Here is a 25,926-nt window from a genome sequence, read left to right on the forward strand (position 1 = left end):
TATAACATGAAAAATTAATTATTTTTTATCAAAATTATTATATATAAAATATTATTATATTAAATTAAATTATTTAAATTTCATTCAAATCAACTTAAGTTAATTTAAAATACTTCAAAATAGTTGTGTTGAATTTTAAATCCAAAACAATAACTTTTTGAATTCTAAACTCTGAATATTATTATAATAAAATATTTTTTTTATCAACATAACAAACATTAATTAAATTTTATTGAAATTATTTAAAAATAATTATTGTTGGGATCTCTTATGCGAAAAATGATAATATATGCAATGAAAAATATGATCCCTTCTAATGATTCATGTGAAAAATTTATACAAAGTTCTACTAAGAGCTATACCTTTGTTATGTGTCTTTAGCATATCCGACTATTTCTTGGTTCTTCGGATCTCTGCACGATCAAAATGTCAGTGCCTTTAATAGTATCCATACGAACACGATCTCGATCTTAGAGATGAACGACCTTAGTTGTGCTACCAACTTGAAATGGTTCACAAGATAAGAGGACCAAAACACACCTTATATGTTTCAGCCAAGAAGGAGAGGAGGAAGAAGAGAGATGATGAGTACTCTTTCTATTTCAAAATTACAAGAAGCCTTTTTATATTAATCTAATAAATATAAAGGGTCTTTGCCCATTGAGCTTCCTCTCTTTTTAATGCCTATAAATCATAATGAATACCAAAAACTCTTGGTATTCTTTTTGACTCTTCATCTTCTATTCATCCAATGAATAGAATGTCTCTTGGCCTTCCTCTTTAATAATATTTTATTAAACCTTTTAATGAACATTATCTATTATTAAGTGGTTGAGTCTAAGCTAAATGAGTCTAACTCGGATTAGACTCAATCCCATAATCCAATTGGATTCATTTGAGTTTAACTCAATTAATCCAATTTCGGATCACATTTTAGTCAAACAAAAATCAATTTATCTTTGAAACATCATGTTCTTTGTGTAGAACCTAATAGGTTTTTGTAACGTTGGTAATGTATCTAAACCACTTTAGACACATAAATAATGAGCGACATCTAGCAATGCATCATTGCTACCCAAGTGATGAGAAAGTCGAGATCCGACTTAACATTTCCGTGTCTATTATAATGTATGACTTTGCCCTTCTATCCTCGATATTGAGATTGATCAATGAGGCATAAATCGTGTCATTCCATTATTAATCTTTGTGTTTCTTGATCTCTAAATAGACTCACTTAACCAAATGATCTCAATATCTCATATTGACTCATTTGAGCATGGTTATGTATTTTAGTAGTTCTACATAATCAAGGGGTCCATAGATATCACTTCCGTTATATGGAAGGGATAGATCTCATCTACATCTCTCACATCCCTCCACATAATTCATTACATACCTGTGATCGATTTTATGATCCACCTTGTTACGGATGATGTTTGACGATACCAAAGTATACAACTCCTTAAGTAGGGAACCGTAGTGAATTCATGTCTAAAGACTATTCATACCAATAGTCACTATGAGAAAGTTTATGACACTCATATAACGCTCTATGAAACTTTTTCATGGTAGGCCAATTCAGTGTATATTCTCCAATATATACCCATGTGTTAACGTAATATCCCAAATATTATATTTGAGGGGTATCCTAAGGCAATCGCCTTACGGTTATACTATTTATTAAATAAATACCAATTCACTATTTGAGTGCACATTTTCTATGTGTTTGATTGGATCTTAAACTCATTTACTAAATGTTCGCAATACGATTTATAGCATGAGAGAATTTGTAATTGGATCACAACTAGTAAGCATATCTACATGTGCAATTATAAATGTATTAAAACTATCCCTAGTCGAGGAATTGATGAGCACAGACGTCATCGATTCTGTTGAGACTAACACGTTTTGAAATCCTTGGTTAGCCAAACAGTTAATCTCGCTAGTTGAAGACATTGGATGTTGAGAGTTAAATATGGATGCTAGCTAAAGGTAACTATTTCATTGGAGTGACCTGCCTTGAGACTTCATATGGTTCTACACGTATGTCAATGAAGATCTCAATGCAGCTTAAGTGCGAGTTTCCTTTGAATTGCTGTATTCAAGTCACCTTGGTAATGAAGACTTATACTTTGATATCTTAAGCAAACATCTCTGAGGAGATGTGGATCGGGGATGATTGGGTATAAGTCAAAGTGCCGAAGGTATTTGAATAGCCCATAGAGGATTTACCGCTCATTGAAAAGGAGACGTATATCCTGCAATCGCTTATCAGGATTGTTACTAAAAGTCTTTAGCCAAAGCATCACATGTCAAGAGTATGGTACTCTTAGACACATGTACAAGTAATTTGAATCCACAAGACAAGAAAGCTAGCTTGGGCTAGGTGTGACATAGTTAGCCTAGTGGGGACTGACACACATTGACCTTATCCTAAACCAAGAGGGTATAAGACGGTGAAAGGAATGAGACACATTACATTATAGCTGCTGAAGGGTTTAAAAATTATTTTGGAATCAATTATTGATTTTTCGATTAATTGGGGATCATGATGTACTACTAAGTGCCATTCATGATCATTTCATAATTAATGGTTAATTACGGATGACCAACATAGTTAGGAACCAATTGGGTCACACACACTACAAGTTCTCTGAAGGACTTAAAATGAATTTAAGAATTAGATTCTTAGATCGAGAGGAAATAAAGTCTGGTTGGACCAGACAAAGGTAAAATGATGGGTTTCGTCTTGTGAAGACGAAATAAACAAAATTGGTTTGATTCAAATCAGAGGTGATTTTGTTATTGAACCAAATGATTCAGTTTTGAACCAAATTGAACTAACTTGGTTTGGTTCATGATGGAAGAGATTTTGGCAAAATAGAATAGATGAGGGGTTTCATCTTGTGAAGACGAAATGAACAAAACTGATTTGGGTCAAATCGGAAATTTTTTGGTTAGTGAACTAAGCGATTTAGTTTTGAATCAAAATTAAATCCGATTCGGTTCGCTACAGTATTGGTTTGGTTCAAACAGGAAAAACCTAAGCCAGCTAGGTTAGGTTTGGCTGTGGTTTTCACGAGAAAGAGGCACTGTAGCTTCTCAAAACAAAAGGGATCACGATAAAACCTAGCCCTGCTGCGCTCCCTATTCATCTTCTTCCCCAAGGCCCCGAAAACCTTAGCGCACCGTCAGCGCGCAGGCCTTCTTCTCGCGGGAGCTTGTGAAGGCTGAGTGGTCGGAGGAACCCAAGCCCCGCCGCCTTCCCTCTTTCTCGCGGCGTTCGTCGGCGAAAGAAGAGCTCCAATCGCTCGACAAAACAGAGGAGGGAATAGGGTTTCTACCCGAAAAAAATCGCGTCGCTGCCTCAGTGCGTCTTCCTCTCTGCCGGCGGTCGCGAGCTTCAGGGGTTTCTCGCGGGCGGATCGTGAGCACCGCCACCTTCCTTCTTCCTCAAAGCGCAGGCATTGACGGTAGGGATCTCTTGGAGGATCGTTGAGAGCGCTAGAAGGAGGGGGGGGGGGGGGTGAATAGAGCTATCGAAGCATTTTCAAATTTCATAAAAAGCGTTTGAATTCTTGCGGTGAGAGTGTAGTGGAAAATAAAAAATGTAGGAAAATAACACATCGGTATTTTACTTAGTTCACAACCATAGGCTGCTACTTCAAGGCCCACGATCAGTTATCCGTTTACAATGGCCAATTGACTAAATAACTCCCCTCTTATGAAAGGGAGTTAGTGATTACAAAATGTAGGAACGGTAATAAAGATATTGTCCTTAAAAATTAAGTACAAAATCTTAGAGTTTCCGAAGTAATGTAGGGACGCTCCTGGTTGATGCTTCACATGCAGACGGTCGTCGGTTGTCTGTAGAATGATTCATTGAGGGGTCTCCCTCGATGCTCTTTTATTGGTCTATCCGGGCGCCTCCACGTTGTCTGTCGATCCACCATCGGCGCTGTTGACTTAGCACTTCCAGGTGCCTGTATCCCTTTTCGGGCGCCTGTATGCTGACGTGGAGGTTCCAAATGAACTTTGACTTCCACAATGCCTATCCAGATCCGGGCGCTTGGAAGCTGAGGTGTCTCGACCATTGGGACTCTGCCACCTCACTGCTTCGCTAGCCCTATTCCGTTGACGTTCGATCGCCTGGAACCAATTCAGGCAGCTAGACTCCGGTCGCTTGGATCCAGATAAGGGCGCCTGGAACACAAAATTCCCGTCCCTCCTTTCTTGCATTACAAGTTAGCACAAAACCAAAACTAACAAAAAAAGATAATAGTTTCACAATTATTTTGGTCTTGACTTCGGATTTTCAGTGAAATCCTGGATCAGACTGACGCCTACTGTTCCCTTCCTGGGAACACGCCCTTACCCACTCTACTCAGCAGAATTTACCTGTTTGCCAACCAAGTCTCCAGACTTGTTGGACTTCTGCTTAGCCTCGATCCTCGGCCCTCAGAATTTTCTGCTAGACATCTAGTCCACCTGACTTGCCTAGACTTCCATTACTAGACATCTGATCAACTTGACCTGCCTAAACTTCCACTATTAGACATCTGGTCCACCTAACCTGCCTAGACTTCCACCTGGTGCACTTGATCTGCCAAGTCCTCTTTCCTAGTCTTCCAGACTAGGACTTCCACTGCCTAGCCTCTAGCCAGGACTTCCATTGCCTAGTTTCCACTAGGACTTGCCTTTGCCTAGCCTCAACTAGGACTTTCCTGTGCTCCCTACATACTTAGATCAGCTATTAGTAATCACCACACACTTAACTTGAACCTCTTGCCATTATCAATGTCACGTCCCCGGAGACGGCCGCCCAAAAAATTTCAGCAGCATCTCCCTGTAATAATTCAACTTATCCTGGATACATTTTAACATGGAGGCCTACACGGCCGCTCATATATACATAACTGCTAAACAACTACAGTATGAAGGCCCACACAACCACAACAACACATACAACTCAGCATCAACTATAAAAACCACCCCAACAACCACGAAACAACAGAAATCTCAAAGCACATTGATTGTGCTCAAAATCAATGACAACTCTGTAACAATTCAACTTATCCTGGATACATTTTATCTTGGAGGCCTACACGGCTACTCATATATACATAACTGCTAAACAACTACAGTATGAAGGCCCACACGGCCACAATAACACATACAACTCAGCATCAACTATAAAAACCACCCCAACAACCACGAAACAACAGAAATCTCAAAGCACATCGATTGTGCTCAAAATCAATGACCACTCTCCCACAAAGCCAAAACATAAACAATGCAGCAAAATTATATCAACAACGAGAAATCCATATACGGATACTAACACAAGACCGAATCACAAATAAGATCACCGATATGAGAATATTAACTCGAATCTACACAAGCTATCACAACCATACACAAAACCAATATATACACACACTGTAAATTGAATATCCACCTGCTGTGAGATGGCATGACTGGCAAATCTCTTCTGGCATCAACAGTAATCCTCTATCTACTACTTGGGGAGACAGAAAAATCCTAGGGTCTGAGTGGTGAGTACAAAATACTCAGTGGATAATCAGGATAGACAGTGCATGAGTAAAAGTATACAAGATATATAAATGACTAACAGAAATCAATTAGTGATCAACACTAATAGTGAATAAACTATTATAATCCATATGCATGACATGAATGATAATGGCACACAAATGCATCAACCAAGAATCAACCAAGTATACATCCAAATGCAACATCTATATACGATCCATTACCTATATAATGCACATAATGCAAGCATATGCATGATGCAACTGCCACACTCATCCCAGTCACGTATATATGACGCCGGGGGTGTCCGACATCACACTGCCATCAATCTAGCCCTACAACAAAGTAGTCTGGTGGCAAAACAGTACGTAGCCATTTATAGTTACATACATCCTATGGTCAATGTCTGTCCTTCATACTCGTCCTCAAGTATCACTCCCATACTCTCTGAGTACCTCTACGAGTATCACTTCCATACTCTGAGTACCACCACTACATGGTGACGAGGACACAAGACATTGACTCAGCTGTGTACAGGCCATACAACCACCATCCGAGATGGAAATAGGGACATCCTAGCCACCTATTCTATAATTTGCCACTACAGGCCAACTATTAATGACGATAGACCCACAATATTGGGGATTACAATCGTCACCATGCACCATGATGTTATGATCAAGTAACAATAACCAATATCAACATGCATAGACATAGGTCTTAATTGCTAGATAACCAAAGGTTCATACAAGCAATAATATAGATATTCATAAGGTTAACCGAATTAAGGACAAGCAAGAGATAATCATGAGTATAACTAAGGTATCCAGATAACAAGAAACAGGAGTACAATTAAGGTGTCTAATCAACAATAACAGAAAAATAACATGCACTAGGAAAGAAATATCCTGTATTGACCAAATACAGGGATTACCCACCTGATTAACAAATCGTCGCACTAAGAACCCTCAAATACAACCGGATTTACAAGTCAAGGTCCTGCAAAATAAAGCATCCTCTAAATATAATATTTTATAAATTTTCCATCAAAGAGAACCCTAGTCGATTCTAAGGTTAATCTAATCCAATTAAACTCCAATTACCTTAAGTTAGCCTAAACGGATCAAATAGGATCAACACAGGCCAATCCAACTGATCCACAGATTTAGTACTAACTTACCCAATTAAATCAATTCAACATGACTCGGTTAATTTAATTTAAGCTAACCTCATTCCAAATTAACCTAATCTATTCTCACTCCACTGGATTAATAGTTAACCCTAACCCAAATCAACTCATCCTTTATTAATCCAACAACTAATCAAATTAACCTATGTAATTAATCCCTCTTTAATTACATATTAATCACCTATTAATTAGTTAATCAAATTAACTAATAATTAAATCTGTAATAGATTAATTACTTAATTACATTAATTAAATTGATTAATAAACTAATTAACCAATTAATAAATCTACACCAATTAATTAACCCTAATCAATAACCATTAATCACTTCCAATCACATTATCAATTAAGCAACTAATAATGATAAGTAACTTAACTAATCAGAAATAAAACCATTAAACTCTTCTTCTATAAGGTGAAATCCGCTAAATAAAATGTACCTAATTAATTTACTAATTTCTCATCCAAATTAACTAGAAATCCTCAATTTCTAATCTAACAGAAACAAACCTAACAGGGTATACTCCTAACAAATCCAACCGATCAATCCAATGAATCAAAATTTCAAGGAAGAAACTTCACCTCTGTTGCCCTAGATGTTGGCTAATTTTTGGCTAGGAAGGAATGGTGGTGATGACAGAATAGGGGAAAAAAGATGGAAGGCATCGCTGTGAGGATGGGGATTACCTACGGCTGCTCAACTAGGTCGTGATTCAAGGCATACTCGGCCACGGTCGTTTCTGAAGTCAAGGCGAGCGGGGCTGAAGGTGGCGGCGGAGCAGCATCGGGTGGCGTCTCAATGCGGCGGGCGACGACATCGGGCAAAGGAGGGGGCAGTGCGGCAACGGTCGGCGTCGCGCAATGTCTCCACGTGGCGGTAGGGCAACAACATTGTCTGAACTAGGAAGGCAACGGTAGTGAGGAGGAAGAAGAGGAGAAGAGGAGAAGCGGGGTCAGCGACGGAGGAAGGGAGGGACAAGGGGTTAGGGTTTCGGCCGCCACAACCTTATAGCCCTTCCTCCACGAGGATCCTTGCGTCAGATGCGGGCGTCGGCATCGCGGGTCATGCGGAGAAAAGATTGGTGCTGACTAATCGTGATTTAATTCTTTTGAAGAGTAACAGTAACTTCTCGAACAGGTTTGGGTTTGGGCTAAATCGGTTTAAAATTCTTGGGTTTACTATAACAAACTGGGTTTAATCTTGATTCGCTTGGTTCACTAATCAAACGACCTCCGATTTGATCAAAACTAGTTTTGTTTGATTTGTCTTCACAAGATGAATTTTCTCATCCCTTTTATTTTATCATAATCTTAACCTAATCCTAAACCTGACCCATTATCCTAAATGGGCTTGACTAATTTGGTTTTAAATCCATTTAATCCAGCCCAATTAAAACTCAGCCTTTAATTTGTTAATCCTAATCCTAAAACTTCTGGTATCTTACAATCAAACTAAGGTTCGATCATCTGGTGCTTCCTGCACCAACAATCTCCCCTTTTTTGATTATGACAACTCAAGTTTCAAGTTAAGAAAAAAGTATTTTTGAATTGAAAAGAATGACTGATTCATGCATGAATCGAAATGTATTAATGCAGTATGATTTCCTAACTCCTCCTATTTCCAAGACTCCCCCTGAATTTATACTTGGGTAAAATCAAGTTTGGAATTTTTGAAATTTTATACTCTCCCCCTAAACTTGATATGATTTTAGTTTTGATCAACTTAGATACAAAACCATTCAAGTCCCTTTTTAACTTTTGAAAAATATTGGAAAAAGTTTGGATACTTGAAAAATATTTTAAAATTAAAATTGAAATTTATGTATCTCTCCCCCTTTAACATAATAAAAAATAAGTAAATATATAGGTGTGAGTCCAACCATGTTAAAAAAATTACTTAGACAAAAAAATTTCTTCTGTGGGCGTGTGTCCAACTTAGGTTTCAACTGACTACCAAGGGATAGTAGCTTGACATAGTTAGTCAAGTTTAAGTGTATCAGTCCGGTTAGCTTATGTTAAGTAGGAACACTTGATCTATAATTTATGTTTATAGCCTAAGCTTTGATTCGATGCACAGACTTAAGCATCTGAAACTTAGGCTAGAATCCTATACATCTCACACCATTCTAGGTTTCATAATACACAATCAGGTTAGCTAGTGTGCATTGTGAGATGCTTAACATAGATTTATAGGTTCATGATTTCTAGGGGAGAAATCTAGATTAAGGCTAAAACATTCTTTCTTTCTTTTGAAATTTAAAATTTAAAATTAAGTTTTTCAAAAAAAGCTTAAAATAAAAATTTTAAAATAGTTTTGAAAAACTAAGTAATAATAGATTTTAAAATATGAGTTTTTTGAAAATCAAGAAATATTTTATCTTATTCAACCAAGCACAACCCTAATTATCTTTTGATTGTACTGAACTTGGATTTTGGTAGAGGTTTGGTAAATATGTCAGCTAAGTTAGATTTGGACTCAACATAATCGAATACAATATCTCCCTTAGCGACATGATCTCTAACGAAGTGATGTTTAACCTCTATATGTTTTATTCTAGAGTGGTGAATTAGATTTTTAGTTAAATTTATTGAACTAAGATTATCAATTAACACCTTTGTGTTATGATATTTCAAATTATAATCAGTTAATGTCTGCATCATCCAAAGTAGTTGTGCAACACATTTACCCATGGCTATGCACTCTGCTTCAGTTGTAGACAATGCAACACATTGTTGCTTCTACTACACCAGCTGACTAGACATGGAACCAAGAACTAACATCCTTTACTTGTACTTTTTCTATCTAATTTGCAACCAGCATAGTCTGAGTCAGAGTATCCTATTAGGTCAAAGTTATTATTCCTAAGATACCACATTCCTGCATTTAGTGTTTCTTTTATATATCTTAGTATTCTTTTCACTGCAGTTAAGTGGGATTCCTTAGCATTGGATTGGTATCTAGCACACATACAACTACAAATAGAATATCAGGTCGGCTTGCAGTTAGGTATAGTAGACTCTACCTATTATGCTCCTATAATATTTTAAGTCTACTTGTTTTCCGTCTGAATCACTATCAATGTTTGTGTTAATTGCTATTGGTGTTTTTATGTCTTTTGAATGTTCCATTCCAAACTTTGTTATTAGATCTTTTGTGTATTTGGTTTGATAAATATAGTTGCCATCTTTGGTTTGTTTTATTTGTAACCCTAAGAAGAAGTGGAGTTCCTCTACCCAGCTCATTTTAAATTCATTTTTCATTAATTCCATAAATTCTTTCAAATACTTAGTATTAGTTGATCCAAAAATGATATCATCCACGTAGATCTAAGTTATGATGAAGTCTTTTTCTATAGTCTTAACAAATAGGGAAGGGTCAATTTGCCCTTGGTGAAAGCTTTAGAAACTAGGTATGTTGATAATCTTTCATACCATACTCTAGGTGCTTGTTTTAGTCCATACAAGGCTTTCTTGAGTTTGAAGACATAATCAGGATGGTCTTTATCTTCAAACCCTGGTGGTTGACTTACATAGACTTCTTCTTTTATGAACCCGTTCAAGAAGGCGGACTTTACATCTATCTGGTAGAGCTTGAATCCTTTATGAGTCACATAGGCTAACAATATTCTTATAGATTGAAGTCTAGCTATGGGTGCATAAGTCTTATCATAGTCTAGTCCTTCAACTTGACTGAATCCTTTAGCTACTAACCTAGCTTTGTTTCTCACTGCCTCCCCTTTTTCATCCGTTTTGTTTTTAAAAACCCATTTGGTTTCTATTATGGATTTATTTTTTAGTTTGGGAACTAAATCCCACACTTGATTCCTTTCAAATTGGGCTAATTCTTCTTGCATGGCTATTATCTAATCAGGGTCTGGTAGAGTTTCTTCTATGGTCTTTGGTTTAATACTGAAAATTAGAGCTATTTGAATTAGGTTTCTATAGGTTGACCTGGTTCAAACTTCTAAGGTTGGATCACCCAAAATTTGATCAGGTGGGTGACTGGCTCTCAATCTTGGTGCTTGTGTAATGTCAGGTTCGGTTTGATTTGCGTCATATCTATCTTCTGGTTCGATTTCCCTTGCATTTGGTTGTAATTTTTCTTCTTGATTTTGTTAATTATCACTTTGTTCATTAAGCTGATTTTTATTTAGTTCATTAGGTTGATTGCTACTTTGTTCATTAAGTTGAGGGTTCTCTTCATCAAACACTATGTTGGTGGTTTCTTCAACTTTTAATGTATCTTGATTATACACTCTATAGACCCTACTTTGGTTGAGTATCCTAGAAAAATTTCTTGAGTAGTTTTAGATATAAATTTTCCTAAGTAATCTTTTGTATTTAATATGTGCACTTTACATCGAAATACTTTTAAATAATTTAGGTTAGGTACTTTGTTATAATATATTTCATAAGAAGTTTTATTGTGATGTTTATTAATTAATATTCTGTTTTGTATGTAACAAACTGTGCTTATTGCGTAATCTTAGAATTTATTAGTTAGGTTGTATTCGTTTGACATTGTCTGAGCTGCTTCTTATAAAGTTCTATTTTTCGTTCAACTATTCCATTTTGTTGTGGGGTTCTAGGATATGAAAACTCATGGTGGTACCCAATATCTATTTAAAGTATTTTCAAATTTTTCACCATGGTCACTACGTATTCTTTTAACTTTTAGGTTTTTTTATTTTCTAATAGTTTGCATAAATTAGTGAATTTTTTAAATATTTCATCTTTAGATTTCAAGAAATTTACCCATGTGAACCTAGAGTAGTCATCTATTAATATTAAGTAGTATTGGTTTCTACTTAGTGACTTAGCCCCATGTGAATCAAAGAGGTCTAAGTGTAATAGTTCAAGTTTTGAGTTAGTTTAATTTTGGTTGGTTTAATAATTAAGTGGAATTGGTTAATTAAAATTTTTAGAATTGGTTAATTTTATTAAAATTTTCAAGTTGGTTAATTTATTAAAATTTTAAATTGGTTAATTTATTAAAATTTTGGAGTTGGTTTTAAAGAAAGGTTTTTAATAATTAAAAAAAAATTAAGAAAAAGTTTTAATTAAGGTTCACGAATTAGTTAATTAAAAACTTAGTTAATCAAAAATTAGTTAATTAAAATTTTAAAAACTCAGTTAATCTAGAATTAGTTAATTAAAATTTTTAAAAACTTAGTTAGTTAATTATAATTTTAAAATTTTTAATTTTAAAAAATTGTTTAATTAAAATTTTGAAAAAGTTAATTAATAATTATTTAACATTTTAAAAAGGTTAATTAATATTTAAAAAATTATTAAAATTTTGAAAGGATTAATTAATATTTAATTAATATTTTAAAAAAGTTAATTAATATTTTAAAAATTATTTAATTAAAAATTTGAAAGGGTTAATTAGATTAAGAATTTAAGAATTAATAAAAAAATTAATCAAGAGTTAATGATTAATTAAATTACTAATTTAAAGAAATGAATGATTAATTAAATTACAAATTTAAGGATTAATTAAATTTCAAATTTAAAGATTAATTAAATTAATAATTAATTAATTATAAATTTAAAGATTAATTAAATTATAGTTTAATTTCATCTCACTCATTTCTAGATGATCACACAGTTAATCCTATGAGTTGTGTGAGATAATTTTTCAATTTTATCTTGATTAAAGGATTTAGTTATTGTTATCTAGTATTTGATTAACCTTGGATTATATTCATATTTAACCTTTTGACTTACTAAACATGTATTTTAAGAATCAGCTTCCAAGTGGTGGCGAGGCACAGAGACCTTCTTTGTTATAGGAACAATGACCATTTTCTATGGAAAAGATGGTTCAAAAAATTACATATTTACCTAATCTAGGGATAAATTTTGGTCTAACTAGTTTAGGATGTGGCGAAGTAGCTTCGGTTAGATCGAGTTAGTTAAGTTGACCAAGTAAGGTACTTCTTACCCTACTTGACTACCTAAACTAAGTTTCCTTAATGTACTATCATCTCGCCCCACCCTGGTACTATGTTGGGCAAGTGTTAACCAAATTTAAGTCCTTACCTAATCTAGGTTGTTCAAAAGCAAAAAAAATTAAAAAAAAGTTAAAGCAAACATATTCATTTAGCATGCAAGGTTTTAGATCCCCTTGGATCATGACCCTTATTGGATCTGATCAAATAATGTATTTGATCCTTGGGGACCTAGTATTAGTTCGATCCAACTGGATTGGTCAGTTTGGACTTTAGGAACCCATGCTTGGACTCTTGGTTTCTTGGGTCGATTGAGTAATGACATGTATGCTTTGTGCTTAGCTTTGTGTCTAAGTCCAGATCTGTTGTATCTAGTCCTTTGAGTTCTAAGAATCATGTTAAGATACTTAGAGCCTAAGGTAAATTTTTTCAAAGATCTTTTTAGATCGTCAATCTGAAGTTTCAACCTAGAATTCTCTTCCTCAAGTTTGACTTGAGTTGAGTTTCCAACTTGAACAGTTTCAGTTGGAGATCTAGAGTTGACTTTCTCCTTAAGGAGTGCTACCTCCTCTTGGAGTGATTCAATTTGGGCATTAGACTTAGCTAGCTTTTTAAATAATTGAATACAATCTATCTATGCTTACAGTGGTTGTGGGTCCTTCTGAAACGGATGCGGATCCGTGGCTTGAGCTTGAATCACTATCTGACTCGCTGTCTATTCCAGTTTGGCCCTCTTGAGTTGGAAGAGCAAGGAAGCTTGTGGTTGGTTCTTCTTCTGATTCCTATAATGAAGATTCGTCCCACGTTGCTTTGTTCGCCTTCTTCCTGGACTTGCACTCCTTCTTCTGGTTAGGACATTCAGATCTGAAGTGACCTTCTTACTTGCATCCATAGCAAGTGAGCTCCGTTTTGTTTGTAGATGGTTTGTTGGAATTGACTTTTTGTACCACCTTCTTCACTTTCGATCTTTTTATTCCATGCTTCTTCCGTAGCATCTTCCTAACTAAATTAACTAGTTCTGTTGTGACTTCATTGTTGCTTTCTGATTCAGATGATTCATTAGATTTTTCTTCTTGTTGTTTTTTGGACCTTTTTTCCTTGGTTGGTCCTGCAATGAGAGCTATACCATTCTCTTCCGTAATGGCATTAGTCTGTTTATTTAATTTGAATTTGGAAAATAGCTCATCGAGTTTGATTTTTGAAATGTCCTTGGAGACCTTGTAAGCATCCACCATAAATGCCACAAAGTGTTCTTAGGGAATGCTTTCAGTGTGTACCTTATGATATTTGATTTTCAACAGGTTATTCAATTGCGTGCATTCCATTCAATAGATCTTGGATTCGAGCGTGTAATCCACTTGCTGATTCTCCTTCCATCATTTTAATGTTGTAGAGTTTGTTGATGAGGAGATCGCGCTTGCTGACCTTCGTGTCGGATGTTCCTTCATGGAGTTCTATGAGTTTGTCCCATAGATCCTTGGCGCTGATGAAAGGACCGACTTTGTTCAGCTCTTCTTTGGTCAACTCACATTGGAGTGTTTGGGTTGCCTTTACATCAACTTCAATCTTTTTCTTAGTGGTCGCATCCCATTTGTCGTAAGATTGTGGAAGGCCATCATTATCAGTTGGGATTGTGAATTCTATTTGAATGATGATCGACATGTCCACTTGTGTCTTTAGGTGGTACTCCATTCTACCTTTCAAGTAGATGAAGTCCTCCTTAGAGAACAGAGGTGGCCTTACAGTACTGTATCCTTCCTGATAGGCCATTAAATCTCACACACAAAAAAATAATGAAATGTACCAAGACTTGGTGTTAGATTAGTAGTGTGGGTGAAAATAGAACGAATTAAAAAAATATGAAAAATAGGAAAACTTGCTCGACCAGTGGTTGCACTGTGTTCAAGCACCCCTCGCTTTGATACCAATTGTAGGATCGTTAAGAGCGCTAGAGGGGGTTGAATAGCGCTATCAAAGCATTTTCAAATTTCGTAAAAAGCATTTGAATTCTTGCGATCATAGAGCAGTGGAAAATAAAGAATGCAAGAAAATAACACACCGGTATTTTACTTAGTTCACCGCCACAGGCTGCTACTCTAAGGCCCATGATCAGTTGACCATTTATGATGGGCAATTAACTAAATAACTCCCCTCTTATGAAATGGTGTTAGCAATTACAAAATATAGGAATGATACTAAAGATACCGTCCTTAAAAATTAAGTATAAAATCTTAGAGTTATCGAAGTAATGAAGATGTCGACTTCTTGCGCAGCACTTCGGCATTATAATGACGTTCCTGGTTGATGCTTCGCGTGCAAATAGTCATCGGTTATCTGTAGAATGATTCACTGAGGGGTCTCCCTTGATGCTCTTTTATTGGGCTATCTAGGCGCCTGGAAGCCTTTCCAGGCACCTCCACGTTGTCCGCCGATCTACCATCGAAGCTGCTGACTTGACACTTCTATGCGCCTGTATCTCTTTCCGAGCACCTGTATGCTAACGTGGAGGTTCTATATGAACTTTGACTTCCACAACGCCTATCCAGATTCAGGCGCCTGGAAGCTGAGGTGTCCCGACCATTGGGACTCTGCCACCTCACTTCCTCGCTCGCCCCGTTCTGCTGATGTCCGATCGCCTGGAACCAATCCGGGTGCCTGGATCTAGATAAGGGCGCCCGAAACACAAAGTTCCCACCCCTCCTTTCTTACATTACAAGTTAGCACAAAACCAAAACTAATAGGAAAAGTTAACAATTTCACAACTGTTTTGGTATTGACTCTCGAATTTCCAATGAAATCCTGGGTCAGACTGACGCCAACTATTCATCTTCTGGGAACACGCCCTTACCCACTCCACTCAAGAGAATTTTCTTGTTTGCCAACCAAGTCCTCCAGACTTGTTGGACTTTTGGTTAACTTCGATCCTTGGCCCCCAAGATTTCCTGCTAGACATCTAGTCCATCTGACCTGCCTAGACGTCCACTACTAGACATCTGGTCCACTTGACCTGCTTAGACTTCCACTGCTAGACATCTGGTCCACCTGACCTGCCTAGACTTCCACCTAGTGCACTTGATCGGCTAAGTCTTCCTGTCTAGTCCTCTAGACTCAGGACTTTCACTGTCTAGCCTCCAGCCAGGACTTCCACTAGTTAACCTCCAGCTAGGACTGCCATTGCCTATTTTTCACTAGGACTTGCCTTTACCTAGCCTCAACTAGGACTTTTTGTGCTCCCTACACACTTAGATCAACTCGTTAGTAATCACCACACATTTAACTTGAAACTCTTACCATTATCAAAACTAAGGTTTGATCATCTAGTGCTCCTTGCACCATCTCCTTCGAGCGAAGAAGGAACAGGAGCGTCGATGTCCTAGTCGCACACCTCAGTGGCCCTTCCTCCTTGGTCGCGGCCCTTGCTCCACCCGATTGGAGAAGAAGCCGATTCTGGCACAGCCCTCATGTTTGGGTGGTGGATCATGATTCAGGTTTTGGGGTTCGTCGTGTTGCTCACCCAAAAAAACCAGGGCCGATTGTGATCCTGTTTGCTTCCGTTGAGCTTCCTTTTCTGATCCCTCCTGGTGAAGAAAGCGCCATCCTAGTTGCTTTCGTGTGAAGACCATAAGGCGATGCTAACAATCTGATTTGAAAGCTTGTGAAGCTACAATTATCATAGTTCACCACACACCACTGAGCTTTTCAAGCTACAGGTGCTGGAAATAATATCCAGCCGTCAGAGCCCTTATGAAGGGCTATTGCTAACTACCTGTGAGGGATTGCTGCCAAAGTTGTTGCCGGAATAACCGTCAAATTGTTGCAGTCGAGAGTTTAACCGTTAAGATGTTGCCATTCATCTGCGGTCATTTGACGACCATTTATAATCCTCTTGGAAGCTTAGGAAGCTTCCGGAGAATTATTTCATCATCACTAAAAAGGGTTTTCGATCGTTTGCCTTTATCAGCGATCAAAGGTTGACCACCAAAAATTACATCAAAAATTCGATTGTTGGTGATAGTTAGAAAGCCCCAGAAAAATAATCGCAACAAACGTTGTTGCGTGTTTTCAGGATTAGGTTTTCTCTCAAATTGATTGTTATCGTTCATCGGCTAGTACCAAAGACGATGACGCAACTCGTGGCTTCGAAAGTCGTTCAGACGAGAGCTTGGCGTGGATCACCAGTAGAGGCAGAACTTTAACAAGGACCACTTGATTGATGCCAACTTCACTCAACGTCATCAATAAGGTATGCGTAGAATATTTACTATTTTATAAATTTTAATTTCCAGTCATGCCTTATACATTGTTATTTCCTACATGTTGTTGCATGTGTTTTTATTAATAATTAGGTGTAATTATTTATTTTCTTCCACTGTGCACATTTGTGAAACGTGTAAACACACACATTACACCGGGATGATTTCAACAATAGTGCAAGACATATATGTAAAATGATTTTGTGCATCATAGTTAGTCATAAATCTAATTAAGAAAATTTTATGATTTAATTTAAAATTTTTAATTATAGAAATTTCATAATTAGTTAGGAGATTTCGTATTAGGAAAATTATTTTCTAATTAATTAGATTTGATTAATTAAGAATTTTATTTCCTAAAAGAAAATATTATGGTTTAATTTAGACTTTCTAATTATAGACACTACAAAAAAACAGGGTTTTTGCGACGAATTTGGCGATGAAAAAATAAAAAATTTTCGTCGCAAAATGGTTTTGCGACGAAAGTGGCGACGAAAAGTTTTTCGTTGCCAAAAGCCTGTCGCAACTATGTGGCGACGAAAATTTTGAAATTCGTCGCAAATTTTGCGATGAAATTTAAATTCGTCGCTAAATTTTGCAACGAAATAGTATTTTCGTTCCAAAAGATGGCGACAAAAATAAAATTTCGTGGCAAATTTTGCGACGAAAAAACTAATTTGTCGCTAACTTTCGGAGTAAAAGATGTCGAGTCAAATTGGCGATGAAAAATCATTTTTCGTCATGGATTTGCGACGAATACCCATTTTTCGTCGTAATTGGCGACGAAAAACCATTTTTCGTCGCCAAATTGGCGACGAAAAAATAGGTTTCATCGCCAATTTTGCTCGAGATTTTGGTTTCTTCACAAATTTTGCGACGAAAAAACCTTTTTCGTCGCCAATTTGGCGACGAAAAAAACTTTTTCGTCGCCAAATTGGCGACGAATAATGACATTTCATCGCCAAATTGGCGACAAAAAAGTCAGATTCGTCGCCAAATGGCGACGAACACACTTTCGTCGCCAATTTGGCGACGAATCATGACGATTCGTCGCAAATTGGCGATGAATCCATGATTTTGTCGCCAAATTGGCGACGAAAAATACCAATTCGTCGCCAATTTTACGATACAACAGTGCAGTTTCGATATTTTTGCGACGAAACCTTGATTCGTCGCAAATTTCATCGCAAATTAAAAAAAAATTCACAGCTTCAATTTGTTTCTTCGAAATATGAAACCTGTTTACAATACAATATCCACAACCACATCAAGAAATATAATACAAACATACAAACACATCCACAAACATATAAATACATCCACATGACATCCAAACACATCCACAAACATAAACACATCTTACTTAACATCCAAACACATCCATATAAACAACAACTCCAAGTTCTAATGTATCAAACATAACATCCATAATAAATAACTACATAATCAAACATAACTCCAAATGTATCAAATGTATCAAACTAACAAATGAAACTCTAACTCCAAATGTATCAAACTAACATAAATCCATATCCATAATAAAATACATAAATAAGGAAGTATCTGAATGACCAGAAAAAAAAAGTATCACCGTCCACGGGATCAACCTCGGGTAATACTTTCTGCATCACTGATTTCTTCTTCATCATAATTTCTTTTTCTACATCAGAAAACAAAAATATTAGAAAATTATTTATTACAAATAAAGTATAATATGTAAAAATTTACCTCTTGGCCATCCTTGGTTTCATCAACCCTGTTCAAAATAAAATAATAATATTAATTAGTAAAAAAAAGAGTTACAAATAGGAAAAAGTAAAAGCAATATTAAATGTGAGAAAAATTAAAATGATACACAACTAGGCTATCAAGAAGTGTCGTCTTCACCGTCTTCACCATCATCATCGGGAACATGAGGAAGCTGACTCGGAGCGGAGCCTAACTGAAAATGCTGCATAATCAACTCCTGCTGTCTGCGCATTTCTCTCATTTCTTCATTCTGTTGTCTGCGCATTTCTCTCATTTCTTCATCCCTTTGAATAATTATTCCTTTTAAATGAGAGACTTCTTCAGTTAGGCTGTCTATTTGTGCCCTCATTGCTGGTTGGGTGGAAGAAGAAGAAGAGGTGGCAGCAACTCGATGAGTTCTGCTAAGAGAACTCATTCCCAATATCCTCCCCCCTTTGATCCTCCAGTCACATCCAACCAGATACTCAGGTCATTTCCAACGGAGGGCTCAGATCCATCAGCATTATCACTAGCACTTGAACTCCTCTGTGCTAGCTCGACCTCATCATATTTTTCCTGTATTGAAATATAAATACATTTAATAAGTTAAACAAGATACATAACTATTAAAATTCATTTAAGTTAAATAATAAAATTTAAACCTTCATAGCTCTAGCTCTGTCCCCGCTCCAAGTCTTATCTTTTTTTGGAAAGTGCGGGTAAATGTCTCAATAAATAGTGGCTCCTTCCCCATCTCCTTAGTCTAAAATTAAAAAGCATTGTTAGAAATAGAGAAATAAGTTAAATTTAATTAAAATATGGAGGTGCCAAGGATTGAACCTTGGACCTAATGAAAAGCAAGCCTTAGTGAGTGTATGAGATAACCATATGTGCTAGTAAGTTTTTCTTATTAGAGACATAAGGGGAAATAAATTTGAATGAGAGATGACATCACCCTTATTTAATGCAAGGAGTTACACATGCAAGATTTAAACTCCTTTCCCTTTTATTTCCTTCCTCAACGAAAATACTTATTACCTTGGCCGAAAATTCATAGATTAAGTGGTGGAGTTAGCTTCATCATGAAGTGGGGGTTATAGAGAATAGAGAAGGGAGTTATTAAGCTTAAAAGAGGGAGTTACAAAGGAGCAATTGAACTCCTTTTCCATGGTTTCTTCCCCATCAAATATGATTTTTGGTTTTTGTATATGATGTTGCCGAAGGATTTCATGAAGGGGGTTACAAAAGAAACATTAAAAAAGGGGAGTTACTTGAGGGGAATTTAGTGATGGAGTTACAAGAGGATAAGAGAAACTACTCTCACTTATTCTTTTTCTCTTCATTTTGTTTTCTCTTCATGTGATTACCGAAACTTTCCCTCTCTCTCTTTTCTTCTTTGGCCGAGAGCCTTGTGGAAGCTTTCTCCCTCAACAAGGCTCACAAGGGATTAGGGAAAGCTTAGGGTTCAAGAGGAAACAAGGAGGAACAAAAAGGGGGCTTTCAAGGGAAGAAGAAGAAACATTATCTTCTCTAGGGTAAAATTTGTTTGGATCTAAGTAAGTCTCCCCTCACCTTGCAACATAATTGCTCCAAGTTGTTGTTTTCATGGAATTCCTAATGTTTAAGTGTTGTTGTTGAAAAGAAATCATGATGAGGGCATGTATGAAGTTTCGGCCAGATGAAGATCTAGGATCTTTAAGTTTTGTTTTAACCTAGTTATGGCTTAATATGTGTTTAATGAACTTTTATGTTGATTTAGAGTTTATGAGGTTAAACCTAACTCATGTTGCATGCTTATATGATTCGGCAAAAAAAAAATAGGTTAAAGCTTTAGGTTATGGTTTAATCTAACTATGGTTATAAATGATATGTCATGATGTTTTTATGATGATTTATGTATCCATGTGTTTAAAACCTAGGGCTTCATGATGTTAAGGTTCGGCCATATAAGAAATTTAGGGCTTCAAGTTATGCTTTAACATAGTAAGGGTTGCATATGTTATGTGATGTTTTATCATGTTTTAGGGTTTATATGGTTAGACTTAAGCCATGTTTTCATGTTCTTAAAGTTTCGACCAACATGAAGTTTTAGGGCTTTAATTCATGCTTTAAAGCTAACTATGGTTGCATGTATTGATTGATTATTTCTTATGATGGTTTAGGTTTCATGTGGTTAAATTTTAACCTAGGTTTGCATATATATAGGTTTCGGCCAGACCTTGATAAAGAAGATTGAGTTGTTTTTAAACTCAACCATAGTTGCAAACACTATTTAATGATGTCTTATGATGATAGGATGTATTAAAGTTTATGTTTTAGGTTAAGAGCCTAAGAAACCCTATGAAGATTCGGCTAACCCTAGGAAATTAGGGTTTAGTTGGGTTAGGGTTTCAAGCATGTTTAACCATGGTTAGTTGTATTTAAACATGTGTAGATTTCAAATGGAATGAATTTATATGCCATGGTTTGGACCCATGAGGTTTCGGCCACCTTAAGAAAAGGTTAGGTTTGGTCGAATTTGGGTTTCAATGATGTTAAACCATGATGATATGTTTTACCTTATGTCAAGTTAAAGGTAATGAAATTATGATTAATATTGTATCATGCTGCAATGAAAATGAGGCTTGAATGTTCACTATGCTATGATAAGGAAATGTTAAGGAACATTCATGATGAAAAGGAAAAGATAGCATGTACATTATTTTACTTTAATGCATGGCTTGTACCGGATCCTGAAAGGGATCCAAGGGATGGGCACCTTAAGAACGGCCCTAGGTCGAAGGACATTTGAGAAGACCTAGTAACCGAGTAGTTGAGATTAGCTACCTCGTACTGACTTGGAATGAATGCGCGCAAAGAATGAATGGGTACAAGCCGGGGACCCCAAACAATGATGATGATGATTATGTTGATCTATTATGATATTATGTTTTTAAAAGGCATTTTCATCATTTTGTATGCATATGATTTAAATGTTAAGGTGAAAGAATATTTATGTGCTTTATGCAATGATAATGTGCTTCCATGCTATGTGTTCATTATGTGATGTAAATGTTATGCTTTATGTGACGATTGGTTTTTGGTGAGTAGGAAAGGAGCTTACTAAGCCTTGTGCTTATAGTTTTCTTTCTTATGTTGCAGAGCCAAACAGAAGTCACTAAGCAATGGGAAGCAGCAGGAAAGGGCTGATAATGATGTGTGTGGTGGTGACTTGGCAGAGTTCCTGGCAATATGAATTTTATACTTGCATGCTGAATGTCTGGATTGTTTTTATGTTGAATGTTTGGTTTAAAAAAAATGATATGCTAAGATGTTTCTAATTAGAACTTAATATCTAGACAATATATGCATAATAAGTTTTTATTTATCACATATGAAATCACTGCCATGTTATAGGTTTTATGTTTCCGCTGCGAAGTTTTGTGGCTTTTCGTATGTGATTAATTGTATGAATGAATGAAAGCAAACTGTAGCGTCCGTCTAGGCCCACGTAAGGGCGGGCGTTACATTTTTTTATCATGAATGTTCCTTTTATTTCTTTGTCATAGCATCATGAACATTCATGCATCATTTTCATTTCATTTCACTAGCATGTTACATTATAGCATAAACCCATTTTAACGCCTTGGCACGGGATAAGAACTTCACATTATCATGGTTAACATCCTCGAAACCCTTATTCAACCAAAAACCTAATCCTTATAAGGTTGGTTAAAATTTATAGGTTTCCTTTACCATGTCACATAACCTCATGTTTAGCTTCAACTAACCATGGTTAATCATACTTGAAACCCTAACCCAGCTAAACCCTAATTTCCTAGAGTTAGCCGAATCCTCCTAGGGTTCTTAGGCTCTTAGCTTAAACCATCATTAATGAACTTGTTTGGAAACCCTAATCGACCAAACCAGTAGGTTTAATCGATCAGATGATCGTTTAGGATCCCCTACAATCGATCGGATGATCGATCAAATGTTGTAATTCACTTTTGTCACAGTAAGCTTCTTAATCGATCGAGGGATCGATTACACTTCTCTGTAATCGATCAAGAGATCGATTACGCCTCCTTAATCGATCCAGTGATTGACCAAGTGGTCGATTAAATGACGTAAATGTTCTCCTCAGTAAACCGAATAATCGATTCAGAGATCGATTACACCGTCACGTAATTGACCAAGTGGTCGATTACAAGCCTTCCTAATCGATCAAGAGATCGATCAACATCACTTAAACCCTTAACCTCTAAACATGATTTAAGAACCAAGGGCTGAAACTCACCTTCATGGAAACCCTAGGTTTCTTTAAACACATGAAAGCTAATTTACTCAATGGCATCATAAACCAAATAATTCATTTAACATGTATTAAGCCATCTTTAGGTTTTAAAATCATTTCGTAGGTTCCATAACCTATCTTGGCCGAATGTTCCATTTAGGGTTTACCTTTGGTTGGTTTTGAATCTAATCACAAGAACTCTAGATCATGTAAAATACGTTACCAAGCATATAGAACATGGATTAGGTTTTAAAAATCATCATCTATACTTAATCATGCATTGGCCGAAACATTCAAAAAGGTTCTTCATGGCTTTTGCAACACAAAACATAACACATGAGAAAACATTCATGAAACCATAACATAACAAATATGTTGCAGGTGAGGGGAACTTACATAGGTTTTTTAGAGAATTTCTTTTACCCTAACAAGAGAAGGTAAACCTTTACTTAGGACCTCCTTGGTCCTTCTCCTTACTCTCCCTAAAGCCTCCTAGCCTTTACCCCTTGGTCCTCTACCTTTGGAAACTTGGTTGATGGTGGAAGCCTTCCCAAACCTCTCGGCCACAAGGGAAAGAAAGGAGCCTTAAGGCTCTCGGCCAAGGAGCAAAGAGAGGGAGAGAAAGATGTTTTCATTGAGGAGAGTCAATCCAGATTTGGTGAGGGAAGAGGCTTTATAAAGGGTGTGAAGTGAGGAGTTACAAATCAACTTGATAACTCTTCCATTAATTTCCCATTAACTCTTGTAATAAAGCACATATGCCTCTTCACTTGCTTGTAATGCCTTCATGATGAAGAAAACCTCAAAACAAATTCATGAAGCTTTGGTGAGGAAGAGAAGTAAAGAGAAAAGGAGGTTACAAATTTATATTTGTAACTCCTTTCTTCATAGTAAATGGGGGGGGGGGGGGGGGGGGGTGATGTCTCCTATGTCCCATTACTCTTAAATACATTTTCCCTTATGCCTCTATTAAGATATTCTTGCTAGAACTTGTGGCTAACTCATGCTTCTCCTAGGCTTGCCACTTAGGCTACGTTTGGTACGACGTAATGTAATCACGCTTGTAATGTAATCAAGTTTGTAATGTTGTAATGTATCATTACATTACTATGTTTGGTGGAAGGAATGCATGTAATCTTTGATTACATTACAGTGTTTGGTGTATATTATTTTCAGTAAGGAATCTAATTTTTATTATTATAAAATACCAACAATACCCTCCTAATTTTTAAAATAAAATAAAAATAAATGTAATAATAAAGATTATTTTTATTATCTTTAAAATAAATTATTTTATTAATAATTAATAATTAATAATTATTATTATTAATAAAATTAATAATTTTTATTAATTAAATTAATAATTATTTAATAATTTTATTAATTATAAAAAATAAAAATTATTAAAATATTTATTAATTACTAATTAAAATTAATTAATAATTTTTAATAATTAATAATTTATTATTAACTATTAATTTTTAAAATTAATTATTAATAATTAATTAATTATTTTTATTTTTAAAATAATTAATTATTTTAAATAATAATTAATAAAAATTATTAAATAATTAATATATATTTTATTTATTAATAATAATAAAAAATAATTTTTATTTAAATTATTAATAATTATTATTAATAATTTTATTGTTTTAATTATTTTATTAATTATAATTATTACTACTTATTTTAATAATTAATAATTATTATTTTATTATTAATAATTATTATTAATAATTTTATTATTTTATTAATTATAATTATTAATACTTATTTTAATAATTAATAATTATTATTTTCTTTTATTAATTATTTTAATTAATTTTATTAATAATTAATTATTAATTAAAAGTATAAAATAAAAATTATTAAAATAATTAATAAATATTTTATTAATTAATAATAATAATAAATAATTTTTATTTAAATTATTAATAATTATTAATAATAATTTTATTATTTTAATTATTTTATTAATTATAATTATTAATACTTATTTTAATAATTAATAATTATTATTTTATACTTTTATTAATTATTTTAATTAAGTTTATTAATAATTAATTATTAATTATAATTAATAAATTATTGATTTTATAAAATTATTAATTTTATTAATAAAGTGGAAGGGTATATTTGGTACGATAAAAATAGAATCTGTAATGTAATCGGATTACATACTATTTCCTTTGTAATCCAGATTACATATCTTGGCTCCTCTTTTGTAATCCAATTACATTATATTATATCTCTAAAATGTTACCAAACAAAGTAAATCATCTTGTAATGTAATTCTGATTACATTACAAACCTGATTACCCCTTACCAAACATGCCTTGGCCCCTCCTTTCTTTTCTTTTTATTTTAGGCAAAGCCCACATGAGAATAAGCCCATTAAAGTTATCCATTATATAAGGCCCATTTTTCTTTTCTTTTTGTCATTGGCTAAGTCCACATAAGGGAGAAGCCCATCTTGAAGTCATTCAACCCATAGAACCCATTAGGATAAATTCCACTAATGGTCCATTAAGGTTTTATCCATTAAAAGCCCATTTAGTATTTAGAGCCCAATTAAGGTTAAGATGAACTCTACTAGGCCTCCATTAGGGATCTACTCCATTAAGAGCCCATTAGTATTTTATCCTAGATTATTTTCTATAATCATAGTTATCCTCCATATAATCATGTTTCCTACCCCGGACCCCTGCCCCCGATGCCTCCGTCCTCCAGTCCCCCGAAACCCCCGCCGCCGCTGTCGAGGCCGTAGCGGAACCTTCGGAAACGTCCGCCGACGCCAACCCTTCGATCACCGTCGCGAAACCGCAGGCGTCGGTGTCGGAGGGTCCCGTCTCCTTCGGTCTCTCGGATTAAGCTGGCTCCTCTCTCGGTCGCCATTGCTCGTCCTCCCTCTCCTTCGTTCCTTCTTCTTCCTCCCTCGGTTCCTCTCCGCGGTCACCTACTAGGGCTTGGGTT

At 35.4% G+C, this 25,926-nt stretch overlaps 1 protein-coding gene across 1 annotated transcript; it reads right to left on the bottom strand.

The window, feature by feature from the left end:
- Positions 1–13,998: 13,998 nt before the first annotated feature.
- Positions 13,999–14,388, bottom strand: LOC141822661 (uncharacterized). The gene has a single exon (XM_074709998.1). It carries the CDS (start codon positions 14,386–14,388, stop codon positions 13,999–14,001), a length of 390 nt encoding a protein of 129 aa, XP_074566099.1.
- Between the last annotated feature and the right edge of the window lie 11,538 nt (positions 14,389–25,926).

The sequence above is a fragment of the Curcuma longa genome, chromosome 1 (genome assembly GCF_044706935.1).
Source record: "Curcuma longa cultivar G26 ecotype Majalengka, Jawa Barat chromosome 1, ITB_CL_G26_1.1, whole genome shotgun sequence".
NCBI lineage: Eukaryota > Viridiplantae > Streptophyta > Magnoliopsida > Zingiberales > Zingiberaceae > Curcuma > Curcuma longa.

Coding starts and splice junctions, on each gene's coding strand:
- LOC141822661 (XM_074709998.1), bottom strand. CDS start 14,388: ATGGAGTACCACCTAAAGACACAAGTGGACATGTCGATCATCATTCAA.